This window comes from Mizuhopecten yessoensis, unplaced genomic scaffold (assembly GCF_002113885.1).
Source record: "Mizuhopecten yessoensis strain PY_sf001 unplaced genomic scaffold, ASM211388v2 scaffold1707, whole genome shotgun sequence".
NCBI classification, from domain to species: domain Eukaryota; kingdom Metazoa; phylum Mollusca; class Bivalvia; order Pectinida; family Pectinidae; genus Mizuhopecten; species Mizuhopecten yessoensis.
In genome coordinates, this window is record NW_018404181.1 from 64772 (window position 1) to 85143 (window position 20372).

The following is a 20372-nucleotide window of genomic DNA, read 5'->3' on the forward strand; positions in this document are numbered from 1 at the left end:
CACCCCCCCCCCCCCCTCCCCAAAATGTCCTATTCTAATCTTCATTGGCCATGGGACAAGGCTGAAATTTACCTGCGACAAACCTTGAACATTACAGCTTGGGCTCAATTGAAATGATACAAATATAGCAGCAATAGCGAAAATGACCTTTATACCAATAATTATGATTTGCGTGTGTCCCTGGCCGGGTGTGTCGGGGACGATTGGTTGAGCAAGGCAGTGTTTGGTGAACTAAACAGTTTCTATGAGTTTTGACATTGATCAGTAAAACACACGCTTTCTGTTACCTTCTCCTTCTTCTGTGTCTGCTCATCGTAAACAAACAAAGTCAACGTCAATCAACCATTGAAGTATACGGCACAAACTCATATATCATTTTCAAATATTTTAAAATAAATTTAAAATCAGATCCGCTCATAATATACATTGCCCGATCTTCAGCTATATCAATATTATATAAACAACTCTTTTGTGGAACATTGATGAAAACTTGAGAAAAATGTTACAATAATGAACTATAAATAATTGATGACTGTGGTCTTTACGTCATTGTAATGTACAAAAAAATCCCCACTTGATCGTCATCAGTAAGGGGAGCTAACCAGGTAAATATTGTCTAGATAAATACACATTGTAAAACTCTGTATGCTATGTGTTTATATCGTTGGTTTAATAAAGCTCCTATGTTTGTGTAGGTTTCAGAAAATGCTAGGCAACAAAACTAGACTTGATAAAAAATGAATAACGTAATTCGCCTGAGGGACATATGATGTTTCTGAGATCAGACACATCCTGTGACTGCCAAAGTCCAAACGTTAGTTAGTTTTCATGTTCTAGTGAAGCAATAAAACCTTTACTAATTTTAAGAAAAAACATTCTGAAGATATTTCCTCTTTCTAGTTATAGTGATACATGTGTATATGTCATTGCGGTAATTATAGTTATGTATACTTACCGACTTCCCGGATATATTCCTCAATAGAAAACTTGGAGTCAAGATGATTGCAGTCTCGCCCGATCAACTTTTTAACATTTTCTGAGCCATTAAAGATGATGTGGGAGACACCACAGCTGACAGCAGCGTCAATGGCGTTCAGGCCCTGGTACAAACAAAACAACAACATAGTTTAACTGATGAATTAAGCTTTCTGGAAAGGTCACAGAGACAATGTTTTGAACTTGACCTTAATTTGACCTTGACATTTGATGTATGACCCCTGAAGTGATATGCAACACACTACCTTGCCATCCTATATATATCCCTCAAATTCCATCGAGATATCTTCAGAAAGTCAGAAATTATGGCCTAGACAATGAGTTTGACCTTTGACCTCAATGTGACCTTGACCTTGAGTGTACAGATCCAATGGTGGTACTCGACACACTGCCTTGCCATCCTACATATATCCCCAAACTTTCATACAGCTATCTTCAGCAAGTTAGAAAATATGATACAGATAATCATTTTGAACTGCCAAACAAAAACCCCAGATTCTGCAGGTTGCTTACATCTGTCTCGTCTTATGATACATCTGGGCCCACTTGTATAAAACATCACAAAGTTAAGGAAAATCTCAAGCAATGTATTGCCTATGGGAAATCTTAGACTCTAAGAGGAAATCTCAAGAGTTGAGATGTTTTATACAAGTGGGCCCAGCTTATAGAAAGCTCTTCAAAATCAACATAACAAGAATAACATGAATATGACATACTGTCTTGATCAGATGTCTGTATAGTGCAGAGTTATCCAGAAACACTAGTGCTGCCCTACCAACACTACTGTGTAACAGGCCGCAGTGCTGCCCTACCAACACTACTGTGTAACAGGCCGCAGTGCTGCCCTACCAACACTACTGTGTAACAGGCCGCAGTGCTGCCCTACCAACACTACTGTGTAACAGGCCGCAGTGCTGCCCTACCAACACTACTGTGTAACAGGCCGCAGTGCTGCCCTACCAACACTACTGTGTAACAGGCCGCAGTGCTGCCCTACCAACACTACTGTGTAACAGGCCGCAGTGCTGCCCTACCAACACTACTGTGTAACAGGCCGCAGTGCTGCCCTACCAACACTACTGTGTAACAGGCCGCAGTGCTGCCCTACCAACACTACTGTGTAACAGGCCGCAGTGCTGCCCTACCAACACTACTGTGTAACAGGCCGCAGTGCTGCCCTACCAACACTACTGTGTAACAGGCCGCAGTGCTGCCCTACCAACACTACTGTGTAACAGGCCGCAGTGCTGCCCTACCAACACTACTGTGTAACAGGCCGCAGTGCTGCCCTACCAACACTACTGTGTAACAGGCCGCAGTGCTGCCCTACCAACACTACTGTGTAACAGGCCGCAGTGCTGCCCTACCAACACTACTGTGTAACAGGCCGCAGTGCTGCCCTACCAACACTACTGTGTAACAGGCCGCAGTGCTGCCCTACCAACACTACTGTGTAACAGGCCGCAGTGCTGCCCTACCAACACTACTGTGTAACAGGCCGCAGTGCTGCCCTACCAACACTACTGTGTAACAGGCCGCAGTGCTGCCCTACCAACACTACTGTGTAACAGGCGGCAATGCTGCCCTACCAACACTATTGTGTAACGGGCGGCAATGCTGCCCTACCAACACTATTGTGTAACAGGCCGCAGTGCTGCCCTACCAACACTACTGTGTAACAGGCCGCAGTGCTGCCCTACCAACACTAGTGCTGCCCTACCAACACTACTGTGTAACAGGCCGCAGTGCTGCCCTACCAACACTACTGTGTAACAGGCCGCAGTGCTGTCCTACCAACACTATTGTGTAACAGGTCGCAGTGCTGCCCTAATAACACTATTGTGTAACAGGCTGCAGTGCTGCAGAATGTTGTATCAGGTCATCGTCATGTCTAAAAATGCTTAATTGGCTTTGTGTTCATCATCTCTTTATCATCTACTTCTCAACAGGAGAGTAACAAGGATTTATACAGGTCTGCTCAGGTGTTATATAGTTATGGCCTGATTTAAATTTACTAATTTAGTATTACATGAAAGATTTATTTTGAATTTGTTGAATTCTTTTAGTGTTAGTAAGTTGAGAAGGAGTTGGGGAGGGATTAATGGGAATGAAGGAGAAGTGTTACCTGTACAATTTCCTTCTGTTTGTTCTTCTCCTCCCAGAAGTGAGTGGTGAGGAACATAGCGTCCGCATTGGCCAGGGCCTTCTCCAGTGACTTGGTGTCGTCAAGGTTAGCATTTACTATCACAGCACCTACATGTACGTCAAACACATGTCATACAGTCAGCAATACAATATTATCACATGTGTCAGAGAAACCTATTAAATCATTAACAATACCATAAGCTGTGCCATTTGTGTAATGTAGTCTATCTAATAAGCGACCCCTATCTTTTCCCCCATACTTTCTCTCTATTTACCAACTTTATGGAAAAAAGTTGTCTATATATTTTCTGCAATTTTTGGAAAAGTTTGGAAGGTTCTGCAAACTTTCTAATTTCACTAAAGTTACTATGTGCCCAAAGCACCTACAAATTATCAAGGTTAGTACAGTATGCAAATAAAAAACTTCAGAAAACTTATAAGTTTTAACAAATCTGTTAATGCTGAACAAATAAATTTTGTTGTTGTTGTAACATTTTGGTAACACCATGTTGATGTCAGATAATTCATGTACCATTTTGATAACGTGATATTGACATCTGAGGCCCTTTCTTTTAAATGCAGTTTCATTGAAATACTAGGCAATCACCCAGTTACACAATATTGGTCAACTCAATGCAGCAATTATTACATGAAAATTAAAGCAATGACATCATGTTCAGAAGATTATAACATCATAAAATCAAGCTATATACACTTTAATCATTTCTGCATTGCGAGATTTTACCTACGTACATATTCACAAGATTTTATTTGGAATATATCTACATGTATAATATTGTATTCCACCAGGGATAAGCCCAGTGGGCAAATGCACTGAAAAGAAGAAGAGTGACTTTATCAATAGTATAATCAAGTTAAGAGTGGAATAAATAGACCATCACTAGTATGTCCCACTTTATCAATAGTACAATCAAGTTAGGAGTGGAATAAATAGACCATCACTAGTATGTCCCACTTTATCAATAGTATAATCAAGCTAGGAGTGGAATAAATAGACCATCACTAGTATATCCCACTTTATCAATAGTATAATCAAGTTAGGAGTGGAATAAATAGACCATCACTAGTATGTCCCACTTTATCAATAGTATAATCAAGTTAGGAGTGGAATAAATAGACCATCACTAGTATGTCCCACTTTATCAATAGTATAATCAAGTTAGGAGTGGAATAAATAGACCATCACTAGTATGTCCCACTTTATCAATAGTATAATCAAGTTAGGAGTGGAATAAATAGACCATCACTAGTATGTCCCACTTTATCAATAGTATAATCAAGTTAGGAGTGGAATAAATAGACCATCACTAGTATGTCCCACTTTATCAATAGTATAATCAAGTTAGGAGTGGAATAAATAGACCATCACTAGTATGTCCCACTTTATCAATAGTATAATCAAGTTAGGAGTGGAATAAATAGACCATCACTAGTATGTCCCACTTTATCAATAGTATAATCAAGTTAGGAGTGGAATAAATAGACCATCACTAGTATGTCCCACTTTATCAATAGTATAATCAAGTTAGGAGTGGAATAAATAGACCATCACTAGTATGTCCCACTTTATCAATAGTATAATCAAGTTAGGAGTGGAATAAATAGACCATCACTAGTATGTCCCACTTTATCAATAGTATAATCAAGTTAGGAGTGGAATAAATAGACCATCACTAGTATGTCCCACTTTATCAATAGTATAATCAAGTTAGGAGTGGAATAAATAGACCATCACTAGTATGTCCCACTTTATCAATAGTATAATCAAGTTAGGAGTGGAATAAATAGACCATCACTAGTATGTCCCACTTTATCAATAGTATAATCAAGTTAGGAGTGGAATAAATAGACCATCACTAGTATGTCCCACTTTATCAATAGTATAATCAAGTTAGGAGTGGAATAAATAGACCATCACTAGTATGTCCCACTTTATCAATAGTATAATCAAGTTAGGAGTGGAATAAATAGACCATCACTAGTATGTCCCACTTTATCAATAGTATAATCAAGCTAGGAGTGGAATAAATAGACCATCACTAGTATGTCCCACTTTATCAAAAGTATAATCAAGTTAGGAGTGGAATAAATAGACCATTTCTAGTATGTCCCACTTTATCAATAGTATAATCAAGTTAGTAGTGGAATAAATAGACCATCACTAGTATGCCCACTTTATCAAAAGTATAATCAAGCTAGTAGTGGAATAAATAGACCATCACTAGTATGTCCCACTTTATCAATAGTATAATCAAGTTAGGAGTGGGATAAATAGACCATCACTAGTATGTCCCACTTTATCAATAGTATAATCAAGTTAGGAGTGGCATAAATAGACCATCACTAGTATGTCCCTGCTGCATAAGTTGTCAAGATACCTTTATGTTGTTTGATTACAAATGCGTCTAAAAAAGGCAGAGCACTCCTCATATACCACCACCTTGTATCTATATTATGTCAAATACGGTAAGAAGATGTGTAGAGTTACTGTTAACATACTGATATTAAAGAATCCAATGAACTCGAGCCCTCAAGGATACATACTCGAGTCCTCAAGGATACATACTTGAGTCCTCAAGTTTACATACTCGAGTCCTCAAGTTTACATACTCGAGTCCTCAAGGATACATACTCGAGTCCTCAAGTTTACATATTCGAGTCCTCAAGTTTACATACTCGAGTCCTCAAGGATACATACTCGAGTCCTCAAGTTTACATACTCGAGTCCTCAAGGATACATACTCGAGTCCTCAAGTTTACATACTCGAGTCCTCAAGTTTACATACTCGAGTCCTCAAGGATACATACTCGAGTCTTCAAGTTTACATATTCGAGTCCTCAAGTTTACATACTCGAGTCCTCAAGGATACATACTCGAGTCCTCAAGTTTACATACTCGAGTCCTCAAGTTTACATACTCGAGTCCTCAAGGATACATACTCGAGTCCTCAAGTTTACATACTCGAGTCCTCAAGTTTACATACTCGAGTCCTCAAGGATACATACTCGAGTCCTCAAGTTTACATACTCGAGTCCTCAAGTTTACATACTCGAGTCCTCAAGGATACATACTCGAGTCCTCAAGTTTACATACTCGAGTCCTCAAGGATACATACTCGAGTCCTCAAGTTTACATACTCGAGTCCTCAAGGATACATACTCGAGTCCTCAAGTTTACATACTCGGGTCCTCAAGGATACATACTCGAGTCCTCAAGTTTACATACTCGAGTCCTCAAGGATACATACTCGAGTCCTCAAGGATACATACTTTGTATATCCTATCTATTATGCCAGGGACAATTAACATAAGTATGTTACAGTAAGTCATTTCCATATTACGCTCTTATGGGTTTTCCATGAATATCATTGTTTTAAAATTGTTAATCATATGTTTCATTGAAACATATGATTTACAATTTACTTGGCATATAAACTAGTGTGTTACACGTGTAATCTCTGGTTCATTCCACAGTAATATTTCGTGCTGGATATCCACCTGGTGTGAAACAGAAAAAATATATCCACCACCTGAAGCTTGGATCCCAGATCCCTCTGGTACGGCTGTGTAAGGTTATCAAGTTTCCATGCAGTGTTAAAGGCAGGGAAATCCTAGAGGTTGGGTGGGTTGATTAAAAAGAGTTATGAAGTTAAGAAGTTAATTTGATGTATCACAGTTAGGCCCAGTCCCAGGGGAGTGATGAAGCACTGGGTATAAATATCAAACATTCAGCCTTAAAAGAAATAGCAAATGTTTTGCCTAATTCACATGAAATGTCACATAACGTAAATGAAGGAGATGTCCATGTGAATCTTTGAACCGATGAATTATCAGGATTACAGTTTATTTCTATTGTCATCTCCGCAACTGTTACCTAATTTACACTAAACACATAATCAACAAGGGTGGGCGTTTACAGGGTAATGGAACAGCTTTGTTTGTATTTCTACTGAACTGCAATGGTCATTTTGGTGGGGGCATTAATCAAAAAGACATCCACTTACTGCAAGGAAACAGTTATGGAGAAAATGTTATAAAAGGGGAACAAATGATAACTGAATTAGATCTGCCTTACCTCATTCACCCCTGAAGACACATTTGAACTCTTCTTATTCAGAGGTTGGAATAGTTTATCATAAAATTTCAGGGGTGAGTGAGTTAAATCTTGTTAGAGGAGAGGGATCTACAAATGTAAGTCAAGTTGGTCTCTAAGGGACACAAATGGAGTTTCCTGGTGGACATCAAACTGGTCTGTTATAGAACAAAGTTCTGTGGAGATGTTACAACTTGGTATCCGGGAGTCATGACAGTTAAAGCTGTATAGGAGCCTAATCCTGTCTGTACCTTCCCCAACATGCTGTTTTTAGGGTAACAACCTTTAAATTAAAGTATTTATGCATGCATGTTGAATAGCTGATAACAGATGCTTACCGTAGGTACCTGAACAACGAAAAAATATAATGATTCGTGAAAACAATGAGAGATATTTATATAAACAAGAGGCTCAAAGGGCCTTAATCACTCACTTAGTTTTGTTTCATACATTTTTGATATATTTGCCTCCTATGACCTTGAGGATAGGTAAAGGTCATTAATTTGACCAAATGTGATAACTGTCCTTTCCAGCTCCTTCAGATCAAATATCACGACTGCACACTTCATTGTTTTGTAGAATTGTATGTTCGATGTTACATACTGGACTCTTCTGACATTGAAAGTTTGCCAAGGTCACTTAATTGAACAAAGTTGATTATCCTTTCCTTGTGCAAGATACTAAAAAAGCATCCTGACACTAACCTATCATAGTTTTGCAGAAAAAGTTTTTTGATGTTTTTAACACATTTTATAGGTGACCTTGAAAGTTGATCACTTTATAGTCTGTACATGTCAATTATGGTGACTATGTGACTTAAAGATTTGTATGGTGACCTTGAAAGTAAGTCAATATCATTGAATTGAATTTACGCTTGATGTCTCTTCACTTCAGCAGGTTATGGGACAAATACTATTACATTGTACTATAGAAACTCAAGGGTTGTTGAAGAAGTTGTTAACATATCTGACCCCTATAACCTTGAAAGTCATAGTGGGTCAAGGTCATTCATTTATAGTATATGAAGTCTGTAGAATAACTTGTTTCAAGAAAACATCGACTACTGATGACGGGGACGTTGCATCATTGTATAAGAAAAAACATTTATAATGACGATGAATTTACAATAGGCAACAATTGTATGATGACATCTAAACAAAGACAAGTAAAAACAAGTAAAAACAAAATGCCCACGTGGCCTATACCGAAGACGGAATAAACTCATAAAAATGTATCAAAATGTATCAACATCCTTTACTGAGTATCCCGTTCTGTATCAGGCCTAGTGAGATTACAACGTACGTACAACACCACAACGCTAGTGAGGAAAAAACAATATCGCGATAGGTTAACGAAACAAATACATGTATAACAATGAGATCATAACACATAACAAATATGTTAAACAGCATAGAAATGAAAAGTTTACAGTGAGCAAGGTGAAAACGTCACCTTCCGACGTCACAAGGGGAAAGCCATAGACTAGAATATAATCAAAGTTGTTTACAGTCTAGCACTACCGTATTCCGATTATCAAGTAATCTAGTCCGCATTTCAAAACATTAAAATGCGTCCTTATTAACTTGAAAAACGAAAAATAATAACCAATATATCAATTGACAAATACACATCTCAAACCGTGTCTTCCAGCCAGTTCTATGAAATCTTACCAAGTTCCGCCAACTCCCGCGCTTTGTCACTATTTTTTTTCCGCGTGACACACCTGACCCTGAACTTGAAAGGATCGTTCAATAGTGCACGTGCAACTGATCCTCCTAATAACCCAGTCGCCCCGAACACCACCACGGTTTTGGGCTCGTCAAAGGAGTCCATGCTGGAGCCACACCCCATCCTGTGGACAGGAAAAAAGAGGAAAACATTTGAAAAGGCGGGGAGAAATGACGTCATCAACTGTTATGTCGCGATTTTGCGCCAAAACACCAATCAGCTAATTCAGATAGAAACAATACACATTACATAATAGGAATTTTAGCATATGTTTATTATCGTAAGATAAGAACGAAGTTGTCCGCGTCCTTACTAGACATCGGTGCACATTTTGAATTGCAGAGATTACCTTGTCTTCAACTTCAACTTCAACAGGATACTCTAAAACGTTCAATATACTGAACATTATTTAGAGGAGTCAGAGAGATCGGTTAAAAACAAGTATTTTTTTTTATTATTTTTTTATTTTTTAGAACTATATGATAAAAACAACATGTACGCTTAGAATTTGTGAGAGAGGAGATTTGCCTTCAGTGTTGAGAGGTCTGCACTGTCGGCGATGAAGGTTGGAAGGCTGTTCCAGGTACGAATTGTTCTAGAAAGAATGAATTTGCATGATAATTTGTGGAGCTGTGTGGAATCTGGAATTTGTGTTGTTGCCATCATATGCCAAAAAGCTGTTTATGATTTTATATAGTAATATGGTGGAAGTCATTTTACGGCGTTGTTCAAGGGATTGCCAGTTCAGGGTTTGGAGCATTTCTGTAACACTACTGGTGTAGTTATAGCACCCAACGGTGTACCTGGCGGCTCTTCTCTGCATCATTTCAACTTTATGGGTAAGGTTTAGACTAATATAACTCATTCAAGCCATCATTTCTACCGGATATAATGATACGTTCGATTGGAAATGTTACGTTACTTAAACATATTTTATTTCCAATGATATTGGACAAAAGATTAGGCACAAGTTATTACAACGTATCACAGCCTTCTCCCGTAATACATTTACAATTACAACTACACAGCATACAAAACACCGTTAAATATATATTGCTTGGTTTGATGAGGTAGTTAATGTGCACCGAAAGTACATATGGCAACACAATACGCCTTTCATTACCAAAACGTTGACACTCAAAGAAAAAGTGAAAGGCATTCGCACATGAAAAATTGGAAGTGTTTTACATATTTGACGCATATCGAAGTCATGACAATTTCAGACGTAATGCAATCCAAAAGAACAGATAAAGAGATAAATTATACAAGTAAATCCAGTTATCTAAGTCTATAGTATTAGAGTAACTTTACAGGTGAATCCAGTTATCTAAGTCTGAAGTGTACTATTAGAGTAACCGAACCCCGAAACAATGTAACAGCTGAAAGGCAGAGCACAGCACGACGTCAAAAGTGTAGGCCTGCATGTTGAACGTGACAGAATTCAGTGAATTGTGAAAAAACGGCAGACCGAACATTTCTGTCTCTGAACGCTGATATTTTTGATCTTGTGCAAATATTTACAACTTCGAGGATCTAAGCAGTTTAGTTGACTGGGCAGAACATTCACATGGAAAATGATGAAAACTAAATAATTAAATCACTAAAAGGGAGAAAGCTGCTTCTGAAAGGATAGAAAGAAAAATCATAACCTCACTTCTTTCTAGTTTTACGATTTTTTTTATATAAGCCCAATTCTTCACATGATGGTATACATGAAAGTCTAGCATTGACCTCATATTGCTGTAATACACGAATTTATTGTGATATCAATTTGGGGCAGGTTTGGCCCATGATACTGGGGCAGGTTCGGCCAGAAAAGTTAAATAATTCTTCAAATATGAACGTGTTTGCCCTTTTATTATTTTATGCATGTCATGGAATTTCTCTTCCAAATGGTAGATATATATTTACACAAATTTCAACTAAAGCCATTCTGTTAAGAACGACTTTAATAGCTTGAATGGGTCGAACTTGCCCCGATATCCCATATTAACGGAATTTCACTGATGTTAATAAATGATTGAAATACATATTTTTAGTATTTCAGACGGCATGACGTCAAATCGCTTTTAAAGAGATTCCATGATTCATGGTATCAGACTCAGCATTACTTTATTATAAAAAATACACTCAACAGTGAAACCGCAAAAGCAGCACGGCCGTGAAAATTTGTATACGGAAATGGAATTCTTTCAATTGGCAGTAATAGATAATATCATTGCTAGGAACTTTAAACGAATTTAGACCTAGGTTCACGATCATTTCATCATCCTTGAGTACGAAGACCTACGCATTTTTATACTAGATTTTAAATGCTGTTCTATTACATCAAATGTGAAGTCTAAACGTCCACCACTCGACCCATTACACTACAAACTGTACGGAAAAAACACCAAACCTGGACTAAATATCTACACTGTAAAACACCAGAGAACTACGTAAAATTTAGAGTAGCAAGGAATAACGCCACAGCTTGTTTGAGGAAATCCAAATTAATTTATGAACATAATCTAGCTGACGACATTAAAGCTAATCCGAAACGGTTTTGGAAATATGTGCGATCAAAAACAAAGACTAAATCAGGAACCAACACACTAGAAAAATCTTATGGTAGTTTGACGACATCTGACCAAGAAACAGCAGAAACTTTAAACAACTACTTCTCTACAGTGTTTGTTAACGACCTGACAGGTGACATTCCGCTTATGATTAGTAAGCAGCCAAACGGGCATCTCCTCGAAATAGATATCACAGAGGATCTTGTTGAAAAGGCCATTAAAAAATCAACCCAAACAAAAGCCCTGGATCCGACGGACTCCATCCAAAACTTTACTAGGAGACGGCATCCGAGATACAAACGCCCCTTACTAAAATATTCAGGAAATCTCTTGACGAAGGTACATTGTACTATCCCATCACCATGGAAATTAGCCAACATTACTCCAATCTTCAAAAATGGATCAAAAAAGAAAGCTAACAATTACCGATCATGCAACGGTAATAAGGGATGCACTCCATATGGAGGGAAACAACTTTTTTTTTTATTAATTGTCAACATGGATTCAGAAAAGGAAGATCTTGTACCACTCAATTACTAGAATGTTTGGAGGACTGGACACAGGCCTTAGACAATGGAGATTCAACTGATATCATCTACTTAGACTACTGCAAGGCCTTCGACAAGGTTTCCCATAGGAGACTTTTACACAAACTCAAATCATACGGTGATGGAGGTGCAGTACTAAATTGGATACAAGGATTTCTCCATAACTTAAAACAACAAGTCGTCATCAATGGCTCTATATCATCACAAACAAAGGTCACCAGCGGGGTCCCACAGGTGTAATTGGACCTATTCTGTTTCTGATCTTCATCAATGACTTTCCAAACAACATCAGTAGCTCAACCAAACTATTTGCAGACGACTCCAAAATATTAAGGAAAGTTGGAAGTGACTCGGATCGTGATAGCCTACAGAAGGGTCTGGACTCTGTATGCATTTGGACTAACACTTGGCTCAAGAAACTGAACATCGACAAATGTAAACACCTTAGGATTGGAAAATTTCAAGATCAACAAGAACAACACTATAAAATCGAACAAGACCAGTCGACTTCAAATAGTAAGACTGTCTCACAAATGAAAAAGACCTCGGAGTAATTATTGACAACAAGTTCAACGAACACATAACAAAAGCAGTATCAAAGGCCAACAGGAACTTGGGACTAATATTTAGAACATTTACGTTCATCGACATGTTTATAACACTCTACAAATCCTTGGTAAGACCACATTTGGAATATTCAACGGTCACATGTTCACCACACTTGAAAAAAGACAAAATTCTACTGGAAAACGTTCAACGTCGTGCAACCAGATTAGTACCATGTCTCAAAGACCTGAGCTACGCCGAAAGACTGCTTAAGTTAGGGTTTCCAACGCTAGAATACAGACGTATCAGAGCGGATGTGTTCGAATTATTCAAAATTATGGAGGAAATTGACATTGTAGATCAGGACAAAATGTTTATAAGAGCGCGCCCCGTTGGAACACGAGGAAATAGCAGAAAGCTGTTCAAGAGGAGAACAAATAAGGCCATGTATAGTAACTTCTTTAGCAATAGAGTTGTAGAGGTGTGAAGCAGTCTACCCGATAATGTGGTCAATTCTCCAACTGTGGACACTTTTAAGAACAGACTGAATAAATTCTGGTCGGATCACCCAACAAAATTCCGCGCAAGTTGTTATTCCTTACTTTAGCAGGTCTATCTATACGCACCGGAAGTGAAAAGTACTTTAACATATATTCAAACGCGCCATAAGAAGCTCACAGCTTTCAATCGGCGACATCGCTTTATGAACTATATGAACATGATCATTTTTGTGTATTTATATTTTTGTATTACGTCTCCGTATGTTTATTTATGTTTTGATTGTGTACTTCCGGTTTCCGGAATAAAAGTTGGAAGAAGAATCCGTTTCAAGCTCTCCTGTTTTTCATTCTCGTTACATCAACACTACAATTAGTTGATAAACCTTTAAAATAATACATTTGTGTTAGAATACATGATATATTCAAGCTACGCAATATATATATTTATCATTTATATTCAAGAAAAATGATACCTTAGACAGTTATATCTGTGATTTGTTAGAATTAAGGTAGCGTACTATCCAACACATTATGCATGCACTTTTAGAGTTAAGGTTATATGCTAGCTTTCACAACTAAAACATATATTTTGTAGGCTATTGGAGTAAAGGCTGTATGCTAGCTTACGCATTCTACACGTCATTTGTGTTGGACTGAGTTTTCAATATAAAATCACTGTATATCGTTTTTAATTTCATCAAAAGTTATACACATGTACATATTTCTTAGACCAGAACTATTCTGAAAACAAGATACTTATATATCACAGTAAAGTAGTACAATCGTATCTGTTGATGACTGCTGCAGTTTTCTATTGTCGGTCGGATTTTGTTCCGACAAACAACGCGGCTTAGCGGAGAGAAATCGTACTAAGGCAACTAATCCATCCCCAGTAAAAATAGCAATAACAAAAATTTTTTATTTCTGATTCACGATCGAAGGACTCTCTACTCGTTTGGCGACTTTATGCTGTACATATTGACCATGTGCAGCATAGTTGAACTTCAACCACACACTTGTGTTTTTCTCACGAATCAGAAAGCGCTGATTGTATTGCGCGGACGAATATATTCGCGAGTAACACATGTAAACCTTACGTATTCGGTGAAGATCGATACAAAGATTTTATAAACTTTGATATTTTTTGCAAACACCGGGAACTTTTCAGTTCGCCATGACAAGGGGTTTCCCATAAAAAGTAGTTCCGGCTAGTAGGTAAATACAACATTCCGTATTGCACATGTGCAATACAGAACGTTGTATTCCATGGTCTGAAAATTGCTTGTATTACTATAACAAGATTCAACAGGTATGTGATAAATAACAATATACAACCATAACATTCTGCACCAGAAAGAGAACAATACAAACCTCTCGTCGAAATTGCGAGAGCAACTGCTTCGCCATAACAAACAGCCAACTTGATCCATGTCCGAACGTAGATAACGAGCATGCGCAGACAACACTAGGGGACAGATGGGGACGTACATCAAAGTCAACAGGTTTTTCACGTATGGAGCATTTTCCGTGCCAGAAACAATGAGTTTAACAAATTTCGTAACCTCAAGGAAGTGACGTCATTGCCAGAATCAAACCTTGTGAATAACTGCAGTACTTGGTATATATGAGAGACTAACTACTTGACCGTTATTGGCGTGAGAATGATGGACGGCTTGACCGTTCCTGATGTGAGAGACTGACAATGTCACCACTTTTAGTGTAACAGAGAGACAAATGGCTGAACTAAATTAGGTATGATAGGCTGACAACTTGACCGATCTTGGTGTATCAAAGATTTTGAACTTTATGCTTATATATGTTTATTCCCGTGAAAAATTGACTTGTTTTAAAAATTGAATTTATAATTATTTGTGCCATCATTTGTCTGTAAATTTGTTATGTTAATAGGAGACGGCTTCATAAGTTGAAATAACTTGTGCCTGATCCTTTTGTGCCAATATTTGGACAATAAAATATGTTTAAAGTCAAAAAGAGTTTTACCGAATTGACCACTGATCTGTGAGACTCCAGGCGGGCGATATATTTCAGAACACGGACGGCCCCACGGGACTGCCATACCTTTACATAGCCGATGAGATTCACAGCGGGATTGCTTCCTTTACGGGCGGTTTACGACACCATTAGGAGATGGGCCAAACTCGACACAATAGACAGGTTGACCCCCTGACCCCGGTCTGTGTGACTGGGACGCGTTTATGTTGATCCAGTTCCCCGGGTTGTAGACCATCCTGCCATTATAGGGGATTACCGCCTATAACCGCTCCTCAAACGTGTAGGTGTAGCTAGCTACACGTGCGCTAACCCTACCTCTGTAAGTTTAGATTGCTGTAACCTAAATTCGACTACGGAGAAATTATTTCTCCAGTACTCCCGCTCCCCAATCCTACACACATACCAACAAATTCTTACCTTCTACAAACATAAAACCAACCATAAAAAGTATGCTAGTATCTTGACGCTCTCTTATGTGAAAAATACGAAAACCATTGTAAAATGTGACAACTTTCATACATCTATATCGGATCCCCGTAAACTATGAGAAACGAGGCGACTAAAATGGAACAGTCCCCATCACCAGTAGATTCGACATTCACTCTGTGTCCTTTGAAAGGGAGGCATAACAGAAACCGACATTCTTCCACATGACCCGTTGATATCTATTCCATTATTCTACGGTCGGGTTTTCTCTCTCTCCCAGTTCCTCTCTTGGTAAAACTATGACGGCTCTATCACGTGGTCTTGCATGCCACCCCAACCGTTATACCGCCATTCCAAGTAGCTCTGAATGACACGCCCATTTATTATCTGAAACTTGACATGCTCACCGTTACAGCGTCGTTTTGCATGTCGCCCAACTTGCACAACTTCACAAATGGGAAACATCATAAGGCACGTTCCACGTTTCCCTTCATGTCTAGTTTTCGTGGTTTCATAATGTGTCAAAAATTATGTAGGGGTGTCTTATTTAACCAAGGGCATTTACGATACATAATTATTTTCAAACGTTTTTCAAAGTTTTAAATTGGAACACCCTGATTCAAAAATGACTTTTGATTAAGCTTTGATATTGTAAATATTGGCTTTGTATCACCTTACTTATGTTAAAATTCAGCTTAATGCGATTAAAATCAGCCGATTTAGGTAACGCTGTCTCATTCAAAACTCATTTGTGTACGGTATCTTTTAGTCTCTCACTTTATTACACTTACTGTACTTTCAATACGACAATGGTTTATATAAGGATTGACCTTCATTTTGACGGCGTATACGGTTGTATGTACGCAGTTGGTAACGAACATATTGTATGGTGCGCGTTAGGGGTTTTAATCACATCTCAGTAAAGACGTCCTCCCATCCCAACACACCCGAATGATGAAATATGCTAGTATGTAAGAAGTATAGCTCAATTGCAATTGGTAGAGCGTCCGTCTACGGTTCGGAGGGTCCCGGGTTCGAACCCCGGTCTGGTCGTACATTTTCCCTCCCCTGTTACACATCTGAAACGTCTAATACATCTCTACACACCAGGGAAGGTACAAACATACCAACTGTAACAAATTAGCATGTCCCTGTGGTACAGGCTACGACCATTAACAACTGACCACAGGGACCTGAGAATTTGTTACAGCTATATTTGGACCTAAACCCCTAAAACATGTAAAATCACTCTGAACACCTTAGCTTAGGTCCAAACATAGCTGTAACAGATTGTTTTGTCCCTGTGCAACTGACTTCAAAGGGAGCAAGATTGTATATGATATATATCAGAACAGAGTGACCCAGAGCTTGCCGTGTATTACAGTTATACGTCCCCACATCTGACACAAACCGATTACAGGACGGGTTTTATACTTATGGTGAATACTGAAGTACTGAAGTACTAATAGTAAGTTATAATCTACAAGGCATGATGTAATAGTAACATTCACACCTGAATATGTAAAGGTGGCCAGCAGGTTCATACTTCATACCAGTTTAATAATGTGAGTTGTATTCTCAATGGAACAATTCACCTCTTCATTATGAAAGGTTTCACGACAGCACACATGTACTTGATTTGATTGGTCCCTGTCTCCGAGCCCGAGTATCCTCTGGTCCTGACACCAGACATCTATCGGTCAAATGTCTAATCTGGTGTCAGAGCCAGAGGAAACCCGGGCTACCCGTCTCTCTAAAACAAATGTCGAACTTTAGCCATGCTACTACTGGTTGTCCATTGTCCAAGGAAAACAATATGTTTGTACTTAGTAATCATGACTGTAGTCTTGTCATGGTGAGGACAGGGGGCATTACCCCCATCGACCCCGAAAACCATGCGACAGAGCCACCCGGGACGCTCTGGAAAAAAGTAACCTGGTCACCGACGATTTATTGACCGGTTCCGTTACACTGTAACGATATGCAGTTTAATTGGGTATACGTAGATACGTAAGTGCTTTTGATAATGTATTGAAGTGTGCCTACGATTACACAGCCTTCCTCTTCTAGTTGTCACAGTAATTAAGTTTCAAACACACTTCTAGGTAACAGTTTACCGTATTTCNCCACCCCCCACCCCCCATAAGCGCTTAAACACCTTATGTGGTCCATCTCCGACATATGTAAGGGTAGCTAAATCTAATCTATCATATTAACCACACGTCACACATTAGTTTCACGTTCCATACTAATTAATATACGACGTACTGATCAAATATTAATGATGACACATATTTTCGGATTTCAAAGAAAAAAATAATATTACTTAATACGTACAGGACGTATACTATGTAAATACATGTATTCTGTAAATCCCCGGCCCCCGGGAACATCGACCTGTGAGGTCACCCAGTTCAGGTGACCGTGAGGTCCGTACAACTCACCTGCGGTTAACTGTGAGGTTCCATTCCCGGCCCACGGTCGACGAAGAACAATCTTAGCTACTATTACACGCCTTTTGTACTATCCACGACATATACTGGGAGCCATTGGTCTTATATTAGGTTCCTACACACAATATCGTCCTCTGGTTTCTACACAGGAGAAACACTACTGTTTATTAATGTTGTCATCCGCTCCACTGACTGTTTACTCGGATCTCTCTAGGGTGTACACGTGTTCTATTGTGTCCCCGGTCTTTCTGTCACCTTACGTTTATTCAGTTTGAGGATTTTTTTTGTCTAAATGATGACAAATACTTTGATTATTCATAATTCTGTGATTGATATATCGACTACGAGTATCAGTATCACGTCAATGTGTTTGCAGACCTGGTTGCCATGGTCGTTGCTATTGTAATCAGTCGTACTATTGTTAATTACACGCTCAGATGACACGGACAGGTGAGCATTGCAGGGGAGACAACTCTATGTACAGTTTGTCATACGCCAGATATAATTGATATACTACCTATTCTGGTACTGATACACAAATACAGACCACAGTAAGACACCCATTCACGTAACAATTGTCATATAAGGCATTTTACTGCTGTCAGACAAAAGGGGATAGACTTACACAGATCATACAGAATACAGACACATGCCTTTTCTGTGTTTTCTTTATCTCACAAAGCTAAGCCCGGTTCCATTATTTCCTTTTAATCTAGTATAGCAGTTTTCCCACAACCTCTATAACTTCATTTCCTCTACACAGTCGACGTCTTTTAATACAACAATACAATACAAGTTATTTGATCAAAAGTGTCACAGGTCAATTTTGCATAAAATACATACATACAAGCATGACCTAAAATGTACAAACAATATATGACTGACATCAGCCTACTAAGGCTTACGAGACACTATATAGATTTTTGTTAATACAACTTAATTTATCAATACTAAAAACTAGTTCATAAAATTAAAAAACAAATTCTTCTACGATACATCTTAAGAACTGTTCTCGCCGAGATTATGCTAAGGTAGAAAATATTTAAACTCCGATGTTATTTTTGATGGGCATATTTAATTTATATAAGTACAGAAAAGATAATTTCACACTTCTACGTAGAAGCAACACTCTAGAATGCAGTGATACGAATTATCAATATGATGTCTACGGCTACAACTCCGAGGGAGACATTAGACGTAATACGCCTTATACTCGTCAGTCATATTGACCGTTTAAATGTGTTTTCATTATACTGACAGATGGCAGGTCTATTTATTGAACGATCACACACGAGTTTTAAATTAACATTTTTTTTTTAAATTACTACACCGTTGGTTTTCATTCAATCAATGGCGGATTGGGGGAGGGGGGGGGGGGGTGAATAAGAGTATTGAACTGCTTTCTGTATGTGTCAAACATAGGAAAATATCAATAGAAACACATGTACAGTAAAACCTCGATAAAATGCCTGTCATTTCATTTGCCACCTCGCTTAATTACCACCAACATAATTCAAGGTGCCTAAATTCTGTTTTTCTTAAGAATTCCTTTATACGTTTCCCTCAATTTATTGCCAAGCCCCTTTACCTTGCACACATTTCTTTCAAGAAATGGCGGCAATATAACAAGGTTTTTGCTTTACCTTAACATGTTGTACATTTCAAAAGAGATGACCCGACAACGTGAAATGGGGAGACTGGGTAACTGTAATCAATTTTCATGTTGCCGACATTTAATGTTGTCTGGTCTTATGCGTTGGGCAGTGAATTCAAGTGAGGCCTTTTGGTCCATAAAATATGCCAAATATTGTTCAGCATATTGCTGTTTTTTGGGATCCAACACTTCTCATGTTTCTAGTAGATCTGTTGAGGACCAATCGAATCAATATCTCAGATTATGAAAATCTATATGGAAGCCGATTACAAAAACACTTTATCAACAATCATTGAAATAACAGGTGTCGCGTTCTCTACTGTGGAGGGGGCAACCGCCATAATTATATTTAATCAAGTAAAATACTTCTGGTTTGAAATCTTAATCCCATTCCAAACATAAACGAATACATGTTATATAGAGAGCGTTAACCCTTTCCAAGACTCGAACAATGACGTAAATTATGACGCATTTCCTCTCAACGTTGGGAAGCAATCAAATTAAAAATTCATTTCAACGAATTAATTTATCGAATTAAAATTAAATTAAAACGGAATATTTTTGTTCTACCATTGTGTAATTAATAAAGGTAGCCAGATTATAATACAAAGCTGATGATGGGCGCGACGTCGACGGGCGACTTGTCGGTAGGGGTATCCCCAACCACTCTCGCTCTTATAATAATAATAAT

General features: G+C 38.4%; 1 protein-coding gene across 8 annotated transcripts in view; it reads right to left on the bottom strand.

Moving 5' to 3' along the window:
• LOC110466840 (nmrA-like family domain-containing protein 1) overlaps nt 1–20372 on the bottom strand; it is a 38809-nt gene that overhangs the window by 16341 nt on the left and 2096 nt on the right. For 4 of the 8 annotated variants that reach the window (XM_021523626.1, XM_021523669.1, XM_021523660.1 and 1 more), the window contains exons 2-6: nt 8926–9107; nt 7594–7602; nt 3122–3249; nt 956–1100; nt 288–305 (exon numbers count right to left, since the gene is read on the bottom strand). In XM_021523626.1, the coding sequence (XP_021379301.1) occupies nt 288–305; nt 956–1100; nt 3122–3249; nt 7594–7602; nt 8926–9107 (482 nt within the window). The remainder of the gene's footprint in view (nt 1–287; nt 306–955; nt 1101–3121; nt 3250–7593; nt 7603–8925; nt 9108–20372) is intronic. The other 4 variants (XM_021523652.1, XM_021523644.1, XM_021523686.1 and 1 more) reach the window with 1 other exon arrangement.